Source organism: Rattus norvegicus, chromosome 3 (genome assembly GCF_036323735.1).
Source record: "Rattus norvegicus strain BN/NHsdMcwi chromosome 3, GRCr8, whole genome shotgun sequence".
In the NCBI taxonomy this organism is placed as follows: domain Eukaryota; kingdom Metazoa; phylum Chordata; class Mammalia; order Rodentia; family Muridae; genus Rattus; species Rattus norvegicus.
Genome location: NC_086021.1, coordinates 91,316,473 through 91,336,449, shown reverse-complemented (window position 1 = coordinate 91,336,449; position 19,977 = coordinate 91,316,473). Strand labels below are relative to the sequence as shown.

Sequence of the window (19,977 nt, the reverse complement as noted above, 5' to 3'; positions counted from 1 at the left end):
TGTCAACGACTAATGTCAGCACTTGTACAAAGAATACCCCATAGTTAATTCTCAGAGCTTCCATAACTCTCTAGATAATATTTAGAATTACAGTAAAATTTGACATATTTTTGACAAAATCATATAATTAAAGTTGCTGAAAATACTTTGTTAGAATTCCCAATATTGAATAACCTTACATTACCCAAACACGAGTTGTCTCTCATAGCATGAACAAGCCTCCCCCTTAAGTATTTTACATATTAGTTTTTTTTCAGTTTCTCTGCAATATTCATCTTCATGCTGTTCTCAGTCAAACTGCTATCCAAAGATGAGTTCTTGTTTTAAATTTCCAAGTTTTTTTTAAATAGCTGTAAGATTTCCGTAGCTGATTCTTGAAATTTATAAAAATGCTCTTACTTATGCTAGGCACACTGACACTCACCTTAAATCCAAGCAACTGGGAGGCAGAAGCAGGCATAGCTCTGTGAGTTTGAGTCTAGGCTGGTCTACATAGAGATTTCCAAGACAGCTATGGCTACATAGATAGACTCTGTCTCAAAAGGGCTCTATATCATAGCCTTTATACTGTTTTATCTTTGCAGATAATGTAAAGTATTTTAGTAAGGAAAATGTGTGTAGCATTTATATTGCTCAAGGCTATTAATTCCCTGTCAGTGAGTAACTTAAATTCATAAGATTGTAAATTTTTTTCATATCAAGAAGCCAAAAGACTAAATATCTTTACATTGTTTCATTACCATTTGCAATTCATTGATTGTGATTAGGTCTGTGTGCCTCATTTTCTTTCTTGCCCAAATTCCTACACATTATCAACAACAGATTAGATAAAAAGCATAAGTCCATTTTTAGGCAAGGCATGCTCTTTGATTAAAAAAAAATAGTGTTTCAGACAAATTTAAGAGACTATCCAGTACAAGGATAGGATACAATCCTTTTCTCTGTACTTGACAGGTACTCAATTCTGTCTTTCACTTACCATATCAGAATACAGTACCTTTGAAAATGCAGTATCACTAATAACGTGTTCAGAATGGTGAGCAATTCTCGCCCCTTAGAGTCTTAGGAAACACTAGACTATTCTTATTCATTTAAGTAGGATATACTTGATGTTCTTTCATCTCTAGGGACTCCATCTCCTATGTGCCTCATTGTAATCTATTGCTTTTCCCTGATGAGATTAAGAAAATCTCAATTCTCTTTCATATTGTTTTGCTTTACTCATAGGGTACCAAAGTCCAATGTTGAATAATCTGGGGTTCTGAATTCATAACCTCTATTCACTATCTGTTTTTTGTTTGTTTGTTTGCTTGCTTGTTTGTTTTTGTTTTTGTTGTTGTTGTTTTGGTAATGACTAGAGCTGCTGTGATTAGGAATTATGAGTCCTCAGAATGTTGGGGTGCTGCCATCTTTGTTCTCCTTCCTGAGGTTAGGATTATGAGTTGTAAGGTACTAATCACAGAATAGCATGGTGGGAACTGCCAAGTAGTTGAGAAGAAGGATGCGTACACTTGAGTTCTGGCCCTTCAATCACAAACTGAGTCTTTAATCCCTTTTCCCCTAAACATCTCCATTATTCTTCCTTACATCATAGGTGACTTGAGAAATCTAATAATGTAAGTGAGGTGACACATTCAGTCCATAATGATCACAGGTATCTTAGAAACTCCATAGGCATAATTCTCCCTCTTTTCTGAGTAATAAACAACCATCAACTTACTTTCTCTAGACTGACACCATTGACATTTATACTATCCAAATACTCCTTTCCTACATATGACATGAATATAAAATATATTTATCAAAATAAAATGATGAGTGCATTGATAGTGCTGTTTGTGGAGGTTTGTAAAGGGAGAGGGAGGTGATAAGGTTGATTGCAATTCTAATTAAAAATACATTTTAAAAAGAAAATAACTGGCCCTGAGAAGACTGACATCCCAGAGTAATTATCATTCTCCTGCTGCCTCTCTGCCACCTCCACCAAACTCCTGAACCACACAGGTAAACTTCCCTACCCCCACCCATTTTCTTTGCTCTTTGAGTTCTGTGGGCCAAGGCAAACTGCACTGAGTAGCTTGCCATCCCAGAGGGGCTTCCGTTCTCCTGCTGCCTCTCCTCTACCTTCACCAAACTCCTAAAAGTACAGGTAGGTTTCCTTTCCTTGATTCATTTTCCTGTTGATTAAGCACTGTGGTCCAAGTCAAGCTGCTTTGAGCAGGCTGCCATCCCAGGGTGGTCTCCATTCTCTCACTGCCCCTCCCCCACTCCTCTATCAGACCTGAGACCATGAGCCATACAGATTATCTTCCCTTCCCTTACCCATATATCCTACTCTACCTGAGCCCCATCATCCTTCAAGTCTGCAACGCCACCTGAACCCATGACAGATAGGCCTGCATGGTCCCCTCGACAGCCTACCTGTATCACAGAAGGTCTGCCATAACTATGAACATAGATGAAACCCCCACCACAACCCTATTAAAGCTGGGACCCTCAGAGACCAGCAAACATGGGATCTATCCTGCTCTTCCTAAGCAACCTGTCTTCCTTCTGGTCTACACCTATGCCTGGAAGCTTGTCAGAATGTAATTTGACACCCAGTTTACCTACCATAGTGAGCCCTAGCTATCCTAACAACCTGAAGTGCAAGATTCTGACTTAAAAATTCCATCTCATGAAGATGATAGAAGTATTAAAAGAGGATGTGAATAGCTCCCTTAAAGAAACATGGAAAACACAGGCAAACAGGTAGAAGTAAATAAAGAGTAAACAAATCCCTTAAATAAAGGAAAATATAATCGAACAGGAGAAGGAATTGAACAAAATGGTCCAAGACCTAAAAATGGTAATAGAAAAAAAAGGAAAAATGAAATCACAAATGGGGGCAACACTGCAAATAGACAACTTAGGAAAGAGAACAGAATTTATAGATGCAAGCATCATTAACAGAATTCAATAGATGGAAGAGAGATGCTCAGACATAGAAAATACCTTAGAAGATATAACAACATTGATCAAAGAAAATACAAAGTGTAAAAAGTTCATGAAAAATTATCCAGAAAATTTCGGACATAATGAAAAGACCAAATCTAAGAATAATACAAATAAAAGAGGGTGAAGTTTTCTATTGCAAAGGGCCAAAAAATATCTCCAACAAAATCATAGAAAAAAATGTCCCTAACCTAATGAAAGAGATGGATATAAACATGCAAGAAGTCTATATAACAACAAATAGATTAAACAAGAAAATAACCCCCCTGCTAAATAATAATAAAACCAATAAATGTACAGAACAAAAGAAGAATATTAAAAGCGGTAAGGCCAAGGTAGAACTATAAGAATTATACTAGTTTTCTTAAAAGACACTAAAAGCCAGAAAATCTAAAGCAGATGTCATGTAGACACTAAGAAATCACAGATGCCTGGCCAGGCTACTATACTCAACAAAACTCTTAATTACCATACATGAAAAGACAAAGATATTCCATGACAAAACCAAATTTAAACAATATCTTTCTACTAGTACAGTGATACAAAGGATACTAGAAGGAACATAAGGAGGGTAACTGCACCCAAGACACATAAAATTAAGCACCTCACCACAAACCCAAAGGAGAGAATTGCAAACACATAATACCACCTACAACAACAACAAAAAAATCAAGAACTAATAATCAATGGTCTTTAATATCCCTCAACATCAATGGACTCAGTTTCCAGTGAAAAGACACAGGATAAAAGAATGGATACTTGAACAAGATTCATCATTTTTGTGATTACAAGAAACACCTCAGCCGCAAAGACAGAAACTACCTCAGAGTAATGAGTAAAAAGTTATTCAAGCAAACCATAACAAGAAACAAACTAGAATCACCATTATAATATCAAATAACAGAGACTTTCAATCAAAAGTAATCAAAAGAGATGGGGAAGGACACTTCATACTCATCAAAGAAAAATCCAACAAGATGAAGTCTCGGTACTGACCATCTATGACCCAAATGCAAGAACACCCACATTTATTTTTTTTTAATTAACTTGAGTATTTCTTATATACATTTCGAGTGTTATTCCCTTTCCCGGTATCCGGGCAAACATCCCCCTCCCCCCTCCCCTTCCTTATGGGTGTTCCCCTCCCAACCCTCCCCCCATTGCCGCCCTCCCCCCACCAGTCTAGTTCACTGGGGGTTCAGTCTTAGCAGGACCCAGGGCTTCCCCTTCCACTGGTGCTCTTACTAGGATATTCATTGCTACCTATGAGGTCAGAGTCCAGGGTCAGTCCATGTATAGTCTTTAGTTAGTGGCTTAGTCCCTGGAAGCTCTGGTTGCTTGGCATTGTTGTACATATGGGGTCTCGAGCCCCTTCAAGCTCTTCCAGTTCTTTCTCTGATTCCTTCAACGGGGGTTTTATTCTCAGTTCAGTGGTTTGCTGCTGGTATTCGCCTCTGTATTTGCTGTATTCTGGCTGTGTCTCTCAGGAGCGATCTACATCCGGCTCCTGTCAGTCTGCACTTCTTTGCTTCATCCATCTTGTCTAATTGGGTGGCTGTATATGTATGGGCCACATGTGGGAACACCCACATTTATAAAGCTCAAAACATACATTCAACCTCACACAATAATAGTGGAGGACTCTAAGCAATGGACAGATCATGGAAACAGAAACTAAACAGAGACACAATGAATCTAACAGAAGTTATGAACCAAATGGATTTAACACATATTTACAGAACATTTCATCCTTAAACAAAAGAAGATACCTTTTTTCATCATCTCATTCTCATTTGGAAAAGGAATCTTTTCCAAAACTGACCATATACCCAGACACAAAAGAAGCCTCTCAACAGACACCAGAAGATTGAAATAACCCCATATATTCTATTGGATGACCCCAAATTATGGCTGGATTTCAATAACAACAAAAGCAACATAAAACCCACTTATTCATGAAAACTGAACAACTATGTCCTGATTGATAAGGGAATGAGTAAAGAAAGAAATCAAAGACTTTCTAGAATTCAATGAAAATGAAGACACAATATAGCCAAACTTATAGGACACAATGAAAGCAGTCTTAAGAGGAAAACCCACAGCACTAAGAGACTTCATAAAGAAATTGGAGAGATCCCTATACAAGCAACTCAACAGCATACCTGAAAACTTTAAAAAGGAAAGAAGGAAACACACCCAAGAGGATTAGAGAACAAGAAATAGGCAAACTCTGGGCTGAAATCAACCAGTAAGAAAAACAGAGTGATAAAAAAAAAATCATTACCAAGAGCTAATACTTTGAGAAAATCAACAAGATAGATAAACCCTTAGCCAAAGTAACTAAAGGGCATGCAAACAGTATCCAAATTAACAAAAAAAATAGAAATGAAAAGGGAGACATAACAACAGAAACATGAAATTCAAAATATCATCAGAACCTACTATACTCAACAAAAAATGGAAAAATCTAGATGAATTGGATGATTTTCCAGACAGGTGCAATATACCAAAGTTAAACAACAATCAGGTAAACTATCTAAATAATCTCATAACTTCTAAGGAAATAGAAATGGGCATTAAAAAATCCTAAACAAACAAACGAACAAACAAAAAAGCCCATGGCCAGATGATTCTAGTGAAGTATTCTACCAGACCTTCAAAGAGCTAATATGTATATTCCTCCAACTTTTTCCCAAAATAGAAACAGAAGAAACACTACCTAATTTATTCTTTAAAGGCACAATGACTACAGTATGTAAACCACACAAAGACCTAGGGAAAAAAGAAAATTTAAGATCAATCAATAGAAATACTCAATAAAATAGTCACAAAACAAATCCAAGAACACATAAAAACCATAATTCACCATGATCAAGTAGGCTTCATCACAGGGAAGAAGGATAGATCAAACTAGAAAATCCATTAACATAATCCACTATATAAACAAACTCAAAAAACTTATGTGATCATTTCATTAGACACTGAAAAAGACTTTGAAAAATACAATATCCTTCATGCTAAAAGCCTTGGCGATATCAGGGATTCATAGCACATACCTAAACATAATAAAGCAATGCACAGCAAAACATCAGCCAACATAGAATTAAATGGATTAAAGTGTGAAGCAATCTCACTAAAATTAAGGACAACACAAGGCTGCCCACTCTCTCCCCATCTATTTAGTATAACACTTGAACTTCTAGTTAGGGCATTTAGACAACAAAAGAAGATCAAGGGGACATAAGTTGGAAAAGAAGTCAAAGTAACACTACTTGAAGATGATATGATAGTATATATAAGTGACCCGAAAAATTCTACCAGAGAATTCCTATAGCTGATAAAGAACTTCAGCAAAGTAGCTAAAATTAACTCAAACAAATCAATAGCCTTCCTTTATACAAATGGTAAACAGGCTGAGAAAGAAATTAGGGAAACAAGTCACTTCACAATAGCCATAAATAATATAAAATATCTTGGTGTAACTCTTACCAAGTAAGTCAAAGATCTGTATGACAAGAACTTCACGTCCCTGATAATAAGAATTAGAATAAGACCTCAGAAAGAGGAAAGATCTCCCATGCTCATAGCTCAGGATTAGCATAGTAAAACTAGGCATTTTACCAAAAGCATTCTACACAGTCAGTGCACTCCCTATCAAAATTCCAACACAATTCTTCACAGACATGAAAAGAGCAATTATCCACTTCATATGGAAACACAAAAAAACACAGGAGAGCCAAACAATTCTCAAAAATAAAAGAACTTCTGAGGAATCATTTTCCCTGACCTCATGAATATACACCTAACCTTTGAGAGACTTGAGACCCCAGAAAATGGGGATTCGTGGTCTTTGACAAATAAGCCAAAACCATACAATGGAGAAAAGAAAGTCTCTTCAACAAATTGTGCTGTCCTAACTGGCAGTCTTCTTATACAAGAATGCACATTGATCCATATTTATAACCTTGTAAAACCTCAAGTCCAAGTGGATCAAAAACCTAATCATAAACCCAGATACACTAAAACTAATAGAAAGGGGAAATGGCTTCAAAAGAATTGGCATAGGGAAACATTTCCTGAACAGAACATCAATGGCTCAGGCTCTAAGATCCAAAATTGACAAAGGGGACCTCATGAAACAGAAAACTTCTGTCACTGTCAGTAGGACAAAATGGTAACCTACAAATTTAAAAAAGTTCTTCACTAACCCTACATAGAAGACTAATATCCAAAGCATATAAAGAGCCAAAGTTAGACTCCGAACACAAAACAAACAAAAACAAATAATCAAATTTAAAAATGGACTGGCCTCTAAAAGACCCAATTAAGTAGCTCAAAGAGTCAGAAGCTGTTGACCTCTCAGGTTAAATTAGAGAAAAGCTAGAGTAAGCTGAGGAGGAGGGTGGCTCTGTAGGAGGACCAGCAACTCAGCAACTCAAATAAGCTGGACTCCTGAGATCTCTCAGACACTGGATCACCAATCAGGCAATATACACCAGCTGACATGAGGCCTCCAACACAAACACAGCAGAGGACTCCCAGGTCTGGGTTCAATCAGAGAAGATACACCTAACCCCCAAGAGACTGGAGGCCTGAGGAAGTTTAGAGGTCTGATGGGGTGGGGACATCCTTGTGGAGACTGGGGAGTGGGGAGGAAGTATGAGATGTGGAACAGTCAGGTGTTGGACTGGGAGGGGAATAAAATCTGAAGTATAAAAATAAATGAATCAAAAAATTTTTAAAATGAGATAGAGAGCTAACAGAGAGTTCTCAACAGAGGAATCTTTCATGGCCCAAAAGCACTTTAAGAAATGTTCAGAGTCCTTCATTATCAGGGAAATACAGATCAAAATGACCATGTGATTCCACATTATACCAATCAGAATGGCTAAGATCAAAAACTCAGGTGACAGCACATGTTGGGGAGAATGTGGAGAAAGAGAAATATTCCTCCATTGCTGGTAGTGCTGCAAACTTGTACAACCACTGTGGAAATCAGTTCCTCAGATAATTGAACATAACTTCATCAGGATCCAGCTATACCACTCCTGGGCCTATACCCAAAAGATGTTCCAACATATAACAAGGACACATGCTCCACTATGTTCATAGCAGCCTTACTTGTGATAGCCAGAAGCTGGAAACAATCCAGATGTCCCTCAACTGAAGAATGGATACAGAAAATGTGGTTCATTTACACAGTAGAGAACTACTCGGCTACTTTGAACGAGGACATCATGAGTTTTGCAGGCAAAAGGATGGAACTAGAAAATATCATCCTGAGTGAGCCAACCCAAATCCAAAAATGATATGCATGTACTTTACTCACTGATAATTGAATATTAGCCAAAAATTACAGAATACACATAATACAACTCTAGGACCCTAAGAAATTTAACAAGAAGGAAGACTCAAGTAAGGGTGCTTCAATTCCACTTAGAAGAAGTACAAAATAATTATGTGAGACAGAAGGAAAGAGGTGCCTAAGTGGAAGAGGGAAGGGTGAGAAGGAAAAAGGGACCAGATCAGGTATGGAGAGAGAGAGGAGAAAAGCCCAGAGAGTCAAGAGAATAAATATAAATATGTACCTGCAAGGATTTTGGATGGGCTCTCTAGAAAATCCCAGAGAACTGGGATATGGAAGGCTCCCAAAACTCAATGTGGATGACTTTAGCAGAAACAGGTCTTCTCTTTTGTATTTGTTTTTTGGGGGGGATATTTTATGTACTTAAATTTCAAATGTTATCCCCCTTCTCCCATCTCAAATCCCCTCTTTCCCCTCCCCCTTCCTCCATGAAAATGCTTCCACTCCTATCCACACACTCTGACCTCAACACTCTGTCACTCCCCTACGCTGGGGAAATTAGCCTTCACAGTAACAAGGGCTTCTTCTATTGATGCCAGACAATGCTATCCTCTGCTATATATGCAACTGGAGCCATAGGTTCCTCCATATGTACTCTTTGCTTGGTGGATTAGTTCCTGGGAGCTCTGGGGGTCTGGTATGTTGATGTTATTTTTTCCTGTGGGGTTGCAATCCCCTTCAACTCCTTCATTTCTTCCCCTAACTCTTCCATCGGGGTCCCCTGCTCAGTTAAGTGGTTGGCTGTGAGGATCTGCATCTATGTTAGTCAAGTGCTGGAAGAGCTTCTCAGAGAAGAGCTGCACCAGGCTCCTGTCTGCAAGCTCTTCTTGGTATCAGCAATAGTGTTCTGGTTTGGTGTCTGCAGGTGGGATGGGTCCCAATGTGGGACAGTCTTTGGATGGCCTTTCCTTCAGTCTTTGCTTCATTTTTTGTCCCGAATTTCCTTTTAATAGGAAAAATCCTGCGTTAAAGACTTTGAGATGGGTGGACGGCCCCATTCCTTAACTGGGAGGCAATGTCTATCTACTGGACATGGTCTCTTCAGGTTCTATTTCCACGCTGTTAGGTATTTCGGCTACTGTCATCCCCACTGGGTCCTGTGAGCCTCTCCCTTCACTGGCATCTGGGACTTTCTAATGGTTCCTCTACACCACCATCCCACATGCCCTAATGCTACATATTTCTATTCATTCTCCTGGACCTCTGGACTTCTCTCCTGTCTCTCCCTATACTTGATCTTGCCCCTTTTTCCTTTCCCTCTCCCATCTCCCACCCAGGTACCTCCCTCTGTCTCCCGTAATTATTTGTTTCCCCTTAAGTGAGACCAAAGCATCTACACTTTAGCCTTCTTTCTCATGCACAGCAGCCTTGTTATATTAGCTAGAAGCTACAAACAATCCAGACATCCTCAATAAAAGAGTGAATACAGAAAATGTGGTACATTTACACAATGGAATACTACTCAGCTTTTAAAAATGATGAGGTCACAAATTTTGCAGGCAAATGGATAGAACTAGAAAGTATCATCCTGACTGAGATAAGACAGACCTAAAAGGACATACATGCTATGTACTCAATGATAACTGGATATTAGACCAAAAGTTCCAAATACCCAAGATACAACTCACATACCGTAAACTAGTCTTCTTCCTTGAGGAGATGAGATAAGTGAAGGAGTAGATGTCTTATAAATTTAACAAAAGGACCGGGGTTTTATTCATAGCTGAGTGTCCTATGAAGTGTATATCTTTTGTATTTATGCCAAAATTAATATAACCTATTAAGTTAATGCAAACAGCAAACTTTGAGTTCAATACAAGGGGCTTGTTTATAAAATGGGTAATAAGGAAACTGGTCCTTAAACATAATTTAAAAGATACAATTAGAAAAACAAAATATTATTGTTAGAAGAGAAGGAGGGTATTTACAGTTTTCTCATCTTACAATATGCAGCTATTTCTTCTGATTGTCAAAACAAATTTAGTTCCCACCATACTACACACACACACACACACACACACACACACACACACACACACACACACAAACCTTACTTAGGAGAAATAATTTAATTTGACAAATATTTATTGAAAACTACCTGAATGTTTTAGGCAGTATAATAACAGATAAAACACTGTGATTCTCACTTGAAAAACAGTAATAAATAATTGACAAATTGAACAAACAATTGCTTATTCTTGCTCTATCCCTTAATTAATGTAATACCTGCCAAGATTCCTTGTTGTGTTTCATTTAAAATGATTGAATACAGAATGCATGGAGCATGCTGCTCTCTACAGCCATTCAGTGCTGTGCAGATCACTCAAAGTGTTCAATGTTTGCCTTAGTTGTAGGCATTTGAGCAAATGACAATCCTCATCTGACTTCCATGATTGGAACTGTGCCCTGCTAGAAAAATTGCCTAACTTCAAAAGATGAATATTCCTACTACCAAACTGCAGGTAAACAGGCCATTGTGGAAGTAGAGTTTAAGACGAGAAAGAAGTACCAAAGCATAATTCTTTATGTATTCATCATGATCCATCTTGTCTGTCTAATTCTGCTTTTTCCTGATAATATAACCCGTTAACCATTCTGAAAACATCCCTTTGTCTCAAAGATAATCTAAGAAGCCAAAATTAATACATAAGAGAAAGAGATCTCAGATACACATATAATATAAATGCAAGTATGTATATGCATACATACATATTGAAGGAAATTGAGTTACTGCAATTACCTAAATATATAACCTGAAACTGAAGCACATGCCAAATAATTTCCATAGCCACACTTCCTCAAGTACTGTTTTGATTCAACAAAGTGCCCAGGTAGACATGTATATGACATGAGAAAATTAAGATAAGTATTATCTGAAATCATCAATTCTACGCCAGAGAAGGTTGTAAGCAAGTATGTTATAAAACATTTAAAAATATAATACAATCAACACAGGGTGAAAACATATACCCTGGCTTCAAAGCACACAATTCTGTAAGATTTTCTTCACTGCTTTCTTAACATCTTTATTTTTTAAACTATAGATGAGAGGATTAAGCATCGGAATCACTACTGTATAAAACACAGAGACAACTTTGTCTTGCTGCATAGAGTAGCTAGAGGAAGGACGCAAGTACATGAAAAGAATTGTTCCAAAGAAGATGGCGACAGCCATGAGGTGGGAGGCACAGGTGGAGAAGGCTTTGTGTCTTCCCTCTGCAGAAGGCATCTTCAATATGGCAATGAGGATGCACAGATATGAAATGAGAACAATCAGAACACAGCTGATGACATTGAAACTAGAGAAGGCCATGATCACAATGCCATTAATGCGAGTGTCAGAGCAAGAGAGTTTGAGCAAGGGTGGGGTGTCACAATAGAAATGATTGATCTTATTAGAGCCACAAAAGGACAGTCGGAAAGTCATTCCTGTGTGGATGGCTGCATTGCCAAAGCCTGCTAGAAATGAAGTAGACACCAACATGAAACAAATTTTTCCAGACACGAGAACTGGGTATAGGAGGGGATTCCAGATGGCTGCATAGCGGTCATAGGCCATCATGGCTAACAGGAAGCATTCAGTTCCCAAGAAAGAGCCAAAGAAGAAGAACTGGGTAGCACAGCCATTGAAAGAAATGCCCTTATCCTCAGCCATGAGGTTTACTAGCATCTTAGGGGTAACAGAAGAAGAATAAGAGACATCAACAAAAGAAAGACTGCTGAGAAAGAAATACATAGGTGTGTGCAGACTGCGGTCAATCTTAATCAGGGCCATCATGCCCAAATTACCCACCAGTGTCACCATGTAGATGACCAGAAACAATGCAAAGAGGATACATTGTAGGTCTGGATTGTCTGAGAGGCCCAAAAGGATAAATTCTGTCACTTCTGTGTCATTTTTATCTTGGTCTCCTTTTAGAGTTCTCACCATCTGTGCTGCAACACAAGAATTGTTAGAACATTGAATTAGTTTCTATGACTGTAGAGTATAGATGATATAAAGACTAATGAATGTAACAAAAAACACAAATACACACATAAATTTTTGATACACACAAGTACTTACAGAAGAGTGAAATATTAAGATCAGAGTCAAAAGTACTCTCTGACTTAACTGTCTTTATTATTAATGATTAACAAAACTATAAATATTTATACATACAACTGAAGAAACATGGCACATGTTACTTAACTTACTAACTTCTCTTTCTCAGTACATCTAAAGTAACTTAAAATATTAAAAGTTAACAAAGTGAGTCATATGTAGCAAGGAGTTCTTGAGGTCATTCACATTTTATGACCAATAAAAGAAATTGAGATTATCCTAATACAGACATGAGATTTATGTCAACTAACCATCAGGAAGGTTCAGTAATCAACTCTAATGATTAGAGAACCAGAGTGTAGGATGTGTAAGCATTCATGATAAAAAATGTAAGCAGCCAATGAAGTTCAAAGGTTTTACTCGGTCACAAGACCACAAAGAAACTATTATAAAGCAGGTAAACTATGAATAAGACTTATGTACTAGATCACTCAAGCTTGCAGAAAGGATTTCCAATAATTTTACTATAATAAAAGACAAATGTGTGAATATACACATATATAATTCTAAAACTGATTTAACAGTTACATGAATGTAAACATTATAAAAATAAGTAGTTAAGACAAATTTAGTTAACAATACTAACAACATGATAGGGCCAGAACACATAGTATGTAGAAGAGCCTGTGACAATAGCAAATTAAAGGAATAGTCTAATATTATAAAGTATAACTTAAAATCATCTTAAACCCTACAACATAAATTGAAGTCAAATGGAAGAGAAAATATGAAAAAGAAAAGGAAAATTCAAAAGAGATGCAGCCTTATCACCCTTTCAAAAACTTAGACAACACTCTCAACCATATGGACACTTCATAGTTATTTCAGAACACATCTTTCATATCTCATATTATTTATTAATATATTAAATTGATATAACCTGCTTAGGAAATTACAGTTCAATATGCCAGTCCTCTCGCTCATCACTCACTGAGAAATGTTACTTGGCACTTTCTAAAGTGAAATCACAAGGCCAACATTATCCAATACCTTACTCGCAGTGAGGATGAACATGCAATTCAGTATCTGCATCTGGTTAGAAGATTCTGTCTTATGGAAACATCCATTTATATAGATCTATATTGAAAAAATAGCTTCCATTGGAACTGACACTCAAGAGTTAAGTACTATACTCTCATATTTTCATATTTACTAAAACATTGTTGAGGTGTCATTGCTTCTGTTATACATATGAGCCTTACTAATCAGTGATGGGGTTTTAATGGGTACTATGCCAAGGGTATCCATTAGAATGTATGTGTGTTTGGGGTGGGGTCCCATCTAACTGGTAATATATTTTGTCATAAAACCGATATTGTAATGATATAGCATTTTTCCTTTCTTAACATGATGTTGCCCATATCAGTGATTCACTGGCATAGACAAACTTTGAGCATATCATCTTCACAGTCTAGAGAGACTGCTCAGTGGTTAACAGCACTGGTTGCTCATACAGAGAACAAAGGTTTAATTACCAGCATTTACACAGTAGCTTGTAACCGTGTATAATTCCAGTTTCCATGGATACTGCACATATCCATACATGCAGACTGAACACTCATGAATATAAAATAAAGATAAAGACATTTAAATATAATTTTGTCTCTGAAAAAGCAAAGATGAATCACTTTTGTTAAATTTCCAAACAATTTTCATGACAGTAGAAATCTAATAAAAATAGCAAAAATGAAAAGCCACAGTAGCGCTAATAATGATGAGCAGAAAGAAAATTTTCAGTAAGAGATAGCAAGTATTGTAATGTGCCAAGTATGCTTTTATGCCTATTCTCTACAAGCCCCATGTCAAATATTTTAGTTATATTATTTTTTAAATACATAGAGAATAAGCACAGAGCAAATCTAAAGTACAAATTAATAACATTCCAGGTCATATAGCTACCTTTATGGATCATAAATTTATACTCAAATTGAAAATCTACTGTAGACAATATTTGTGATCATTTACAATAACTCCATGAATGTTGATGTGGGGACTAGTGCCCAGAGAATTGGTAGCTTAATTTTATGCGCTCTGTTCAAACTTCTGAATTGGCTTAGTTACAGTGAAAACTCACAGATCATCTGGGGATGCAGATCGGTGGTAGAACACTGACTGAAACATGTATGAGGTCTGGGTCAACCCTAATTGCTGCTCCAAAAAATCATGCTGTCTCCCGAGGAACTATGGCTTTATATATTTATAGAAAAATATCATCTGTTTACATCTTTACTTGTGAATCATGCTTTTCTGTCTTTTTCTTTTACTTCTTATGTAAATCCTTCCTGTGTTTAAATTGAGACTAGAGATATTCCCATATAGTCGCTACATGGCTGGAATTACAGGGGTGAGCCACCAAGCCTCATATTCCTCCATTCTAACAAAGATATGTCCTGCTTCTTCACAATACGCTTCCTGCCTTACAGTGACTTTGCAGTCAAACCCAGAAGTCCTGACAATATTCAACAGGACTTTCCATGTTTATGTCTATCTGAAAATAACTGTAAGGTATTCTAACATTCTTCTTGAATTTAAAATGGCAAAAAAGGGAGTATGTAGGAGAGTTTTGAAGAAAAAGCAAAGAGAAATGTTGCAATTTTATTACAATCTCAATATAAAATAAAGACATAATTTTTAAAAATAATCTAGCATCACATTATTTCTTGCTGTTTAGGTTCATTATTACAACTGCAGCTTGAGCAGAGCAACACAAATGGGCATAGAGTTAATTTAACAGATGTTCTCATCTCTCAGCACTTTGGAATTTTGAATCAGTTATAGCACAATGACTTTTGCTTCACATCAGAATATTTAAAGCATTCCCCTTACCTTACCTAACTCCCTGACCTCTTTTGATCCCACTGTTGCTGGTCTTTGCCTAATTCACAAGCAGGCACAGCTTCAGCAGGAGCACATGTAGTGACCTTCGTGAAGAAGTTGTTGAACCTCTTGACTCAACAAACAAAAATGTTGAGACTTTTCTTCATGTCTCCTTAAAGGTGAACACTCCAACTTATCATATTGCGATGAAGTTGCTTTCAAAAGAGACTGTCAGTCACTATGGTCACGCTGTGTGTGGGCTACAGTTGGCTGGAACTTCAGAACACACTGCATAGTGTTCACACTCATTTTAAGTAGGATCTGGTTCTCATTCCATGTTCTCTGGGAATTGATTCTCTCATGTGGCATCCATATAATCTACATATTTCCTCTCTGAAGTTAAGAAAACATTAAATCTCCTTTGTATTTCTTTTCATCCCCCTTGAGACTCCATAGCCTACTGGAGAATAATTTTTTGAGTACTATGATTTTAAGCACCATTTTGCATCATTCCTCTGTACTCACCAAAAGCTGGGGTTATGTCTGCTTGGAAAATTGTCTCTAGTGTCTCTTTCTACAAGAAAGCTATGTACACACAAGGAATCAGGTCTTTGGATGGTATTTAGGAGTGGGGTGAAGGAGGCACTGGGCAATTGAAACCCCAAGGGTTGTTTGGGAAGATGACACCTCAGTTCTATGTTTCTGTGACTGTGTGCGTTTGAATGTTTCCTAGGTCTTTCTTAGCTATATCATTTCTAATGACTATGGAGACAAAAAGAATGAATGTGAATTGCAATTAGTACACAGAAATAATTAGTAAAGAAGATTACACGTGCACAGTTATTTAAAAAGTCATAAATTTGTGATAGAGTTGGGGGACAAAACAGGTATTGGAGGGAGAAAATTAAGAGGTGAAAAAGATGTAAATAACACTCTCCAAAAATTAAAATAAAAAACAACGTTCACTCATACTTAAACCCATTTTAGGCACATATCAAAGATGTTCATAAATATGATTATTAAAATGCAGAGTGATATGAAGTTTCCTTGTAAGACCCTGAAGCTATATTGAATACACCTGATATCTGACTTGATCATTCCAATGGGTGACCACAGCTTGGACTACATAGGGAAATCCTGATTTGATTTATTGTTTTAAGGTCCTGTATCACTCATAGAGGAACTATTCATATTCAATATGAAAACTTCGATGATTTTAGACATTTCAGTCATATTTACCAAAAATGTAACTAATGGACTCATAAACCTCTGTAAATTTTGTCTTCCTTTTCTAATTACACATGATACTTTTTCTTTAATACATTAATGTCATTCTGTAAGAAATGGCATTTTCAATGGATTTTCAAGATTTACCAGAAAGCTTTCTCATTCATCGCCTAAATCATACCACACGGGGTCTTAAGCCTTGACAAAAATCCTGAACCTACATGGCATGGTGATGCACATCTTTAATTCCAGTACTGGGGACTGAGAGGCAGGCAGGTTTCTATGAATTCAAGGACAGCCTGGTTTACATAGGGAATTCCGCTCTAGCAAGGGCTGCAAGGTGAGACCTTGTATCAAAAATGAAAGGAAATGAAATTAAATAATATTTGCTCCTTACAACAAATCATCATTACAGTACAGTATCGTCAAATAAACCTCTTCTTGTTTTTATCATCAATCTCAAAGGAAAAGGAAAGTAAAATTCCTTAGGGGGTGGCACTTATGCGTATCTCTGAGTCTCTGGTGAGTGTTGTAAATCATTTCATGATGCTTCTTACAGCAAAATAATGCATACTCTGAAAAATAAATACCTCCTGCACACAGGCACAACAGCAGGATGAACAAGTGGCTCCTGAAACAAACGCCAAGAGGACTCACATCCTTTCAATTAGTCACAGAACATTCACTCAACCAGACATCCGTCTAAGAAGAAGAATGCTTCAGCGTGCTACCAACATGTCGAAAACAGGTTAGCTTTCTATTGGACCAGGACTAAGAAGAGACGTAATCTGGCCAGTGCTGCTCTGACTACCAGCTCTTATGGTCCTTATACCACCCTCTAATAACAACAACTCACAGGTCTGCTTTTAATGCTAGCTATTATTAGGAGTTAGAATCTAGAAAATGATAGAACTAAAGGTCTTCACCACCACATCCAATTCACAGATCATAAAGTCCCACTAAAAACAGCAGTTCACAAACCAAAAACAATTATTGCAAATGCTGTAGCAGCATCTCCAGACACTTAATACATGTTCTTTTCACAAAAACTTTATTTTTAGCTGAAGTATATAAATCTAAAATGCATTTGCCTACTACACACTTCAACAGTAAGTTTCTACACTTTGCTTAAATATTTCTGTTTGTGGCTAAAATGTGAACAATATTTTATTTCCCAATCGGCTACTGTTTCTTCAGAGGGACTGAACATTCATTACTTGAGAAAAAAACTAAATAAGAGTGTGTGTATATGTGTGTGTGTGTATACAAATATATACACATATATATGTATAGTGTTTTTGTGTGTACATAAATGTTAATATATACAGGAACATAAATATAAACATAAGTGAATACATACGTATATATAGATATATAGATATATGTTCATTTAAGCTGAGTCTGAATATCCCAGGTACTTCCTACTCATTTTAAAATTTAACTGACTTGGCTTAGAATTAAAATTCTCTTCTCTTAGCAGTAAAGACAGCAGGTGATGTGTCACTACTATAGATAAACTGAATACCTTTTGAGAATTATGAACATGAACTTATGTTAAATTAAGAATTAATCCTAGTACACAATATCCAAATGCATTTCATATGGAACACACAGAATTATTGCATCAGCACCATAGATATAGTCTAACTGAATTTTGCACAGTATCTTTAAGATAGATACTTTTCTTCCCATTAGCAAGTGAAAGTCCATGAATTCAAATACTCTTCTGGGAACTACTAGCAGTAAATGGTAATGCCTGTACTTCTCTGTCCACAACACAAGAGAACAAGCAACGTACTTTGTGGTGAGTGAAGTATCTGCTCATATTTCGCTCTCTTTGAATAAAATATTGAATCTGTAAATAGGGAGAGATTTACTGTAAATCACTTTGTTCACTTGAGTGACATAGCCCCATGTGGTTCTAAGACTTAACTCATTGCAAGGTATCTCTTACTACTGTACACGTGACAGTTCAGTGATATGAACTGTCAGACATAATGTTTGGGTCTGGGTCTTTATCCACATCAGTATACAATTGACTTTTTTCTTTCAATAAGACTATTTCATCGCTTGCTGAGGAGAAAGGACATCCTAGAAAGGGTTAAGCTACTATATGTGCATAAATGTGTCTGAGAGTGGTCACATACTTGCCACAGTTCATGTATGAATGTGAATGTAAATGTGAAAGAAGAGCTTCAGGTCTTGGTCCTTTAGCACTTCATATGCCAGACCAACTGTCCCATGAGATGCCAGGGTTCATCTGTCTACCTCCCAGCTGTCCTAAAAACACTGTGGTCTAAACACAAATCTTCCCTATTGGGTGGAAACCACTTTATCCTTGGAGCCCAATCTAAAGTCCTGTTTATTCTTCTTACTGCTGCTACTGATGGATTGTTTTCAAATTTCTAAATGAGGCATCCAGGGCAATGAATGAATACCATCTAGAAAATCATCCAACCCACAACCATATGATCAACTAAAGCAAAATGTGACTTTGCAAATCCCCTCAAAAGAATCCCTAAGAACACTGACTTGTGAAATAATACATGTTTTCAAATGCAGAAACTAAGTTAAGTGTTATCTAATTTGCTTTTGTTTTCTTCTTGACTTTTTAGACAGATATATTGAAGAATAATTGACATCAACTATACCTAAAGTGCATTCAATTTGGTATATTTCAGTATGTGTACTCAAGCATGAACTCATCGGCAGAAAGGTAAGCTTTTTTGCACTGCTACCACTTATCTGTGAGTGTGTGTGTGTGTGTGTGTGTGTGTGTGTGTGTATGTATGTGTGTGTTATATGCCTGCATTCCATCACTATTAATGAAATTAATCTTTCATTTTCTACATTTTCCGAAATGGGATAATTCAAGGTATTCACATTTTATGTCTTTGCCCCCTGGGTATAATTACTTTTGTACTCAGCCTGTATCACAAATATATCAATAGTTTTACCTTTATTTTTAATCAAGTAGTGCTGCATCATGTGCCCACACTATAGTCTATTAGACATGTCTCCTATGCATGAGCAATTCATTTGTTTACATTTTTGATGGATGATTCATAAAATCAAGATATAGGTTTATTTTTATAAGAGAGTGAGTACTTGTATACTTTGCATTTCTACTAACAATGATAAAGACTTTAATTCACTTATTGTCATGTCAAAACTTGTACCAAAATTCCATTATATATGTATTCATATATACATATTTATCAATATTTCACTTTTGTTTAATTTATATTTATCTACATGATTATTTGAGCATTTTCTTTTTTACATATTAAAGTTATTTATAACCAAACACAAAGTTCTGTGTTATCAAGAATGATAAAATTTTATAATCATGTTTTAAAATCTTATGTCAAATTTTAAATGTATATTCAATTATAGAAGGGTCTGTGTGTGAGAGGGTATATATGGATGAGCATGCACATGCACGTGCCCAAGTATATGCAGGTTCATA

The 19,977-nt window shown here is 36.6% G+C and overlaps 1 protein-coding gene across 1 annotated transcript; it reads right to left on the bottom strand.

Annotated features, from left to right (window-relative positions):
- Nucleotides 1-11,336: 11,336 nt before the first annotated feature.
- Nucleotides 11,337-12,290, bottom strand: Or5ap2 (olfactory receptor family 5 subfamily AP member 2). Its single transcript, NM_001000934.1, has one exon. The coding sequence runs from the start codon at nt 12,288-12,290 to the stop codon at nt 11,337-11,339; it is 954 nt and encodes a 317-aa protein (NP_001000934.1).
- Nucleotides 12,291-19,977: the final 7,687 nt, after the last annotated feature.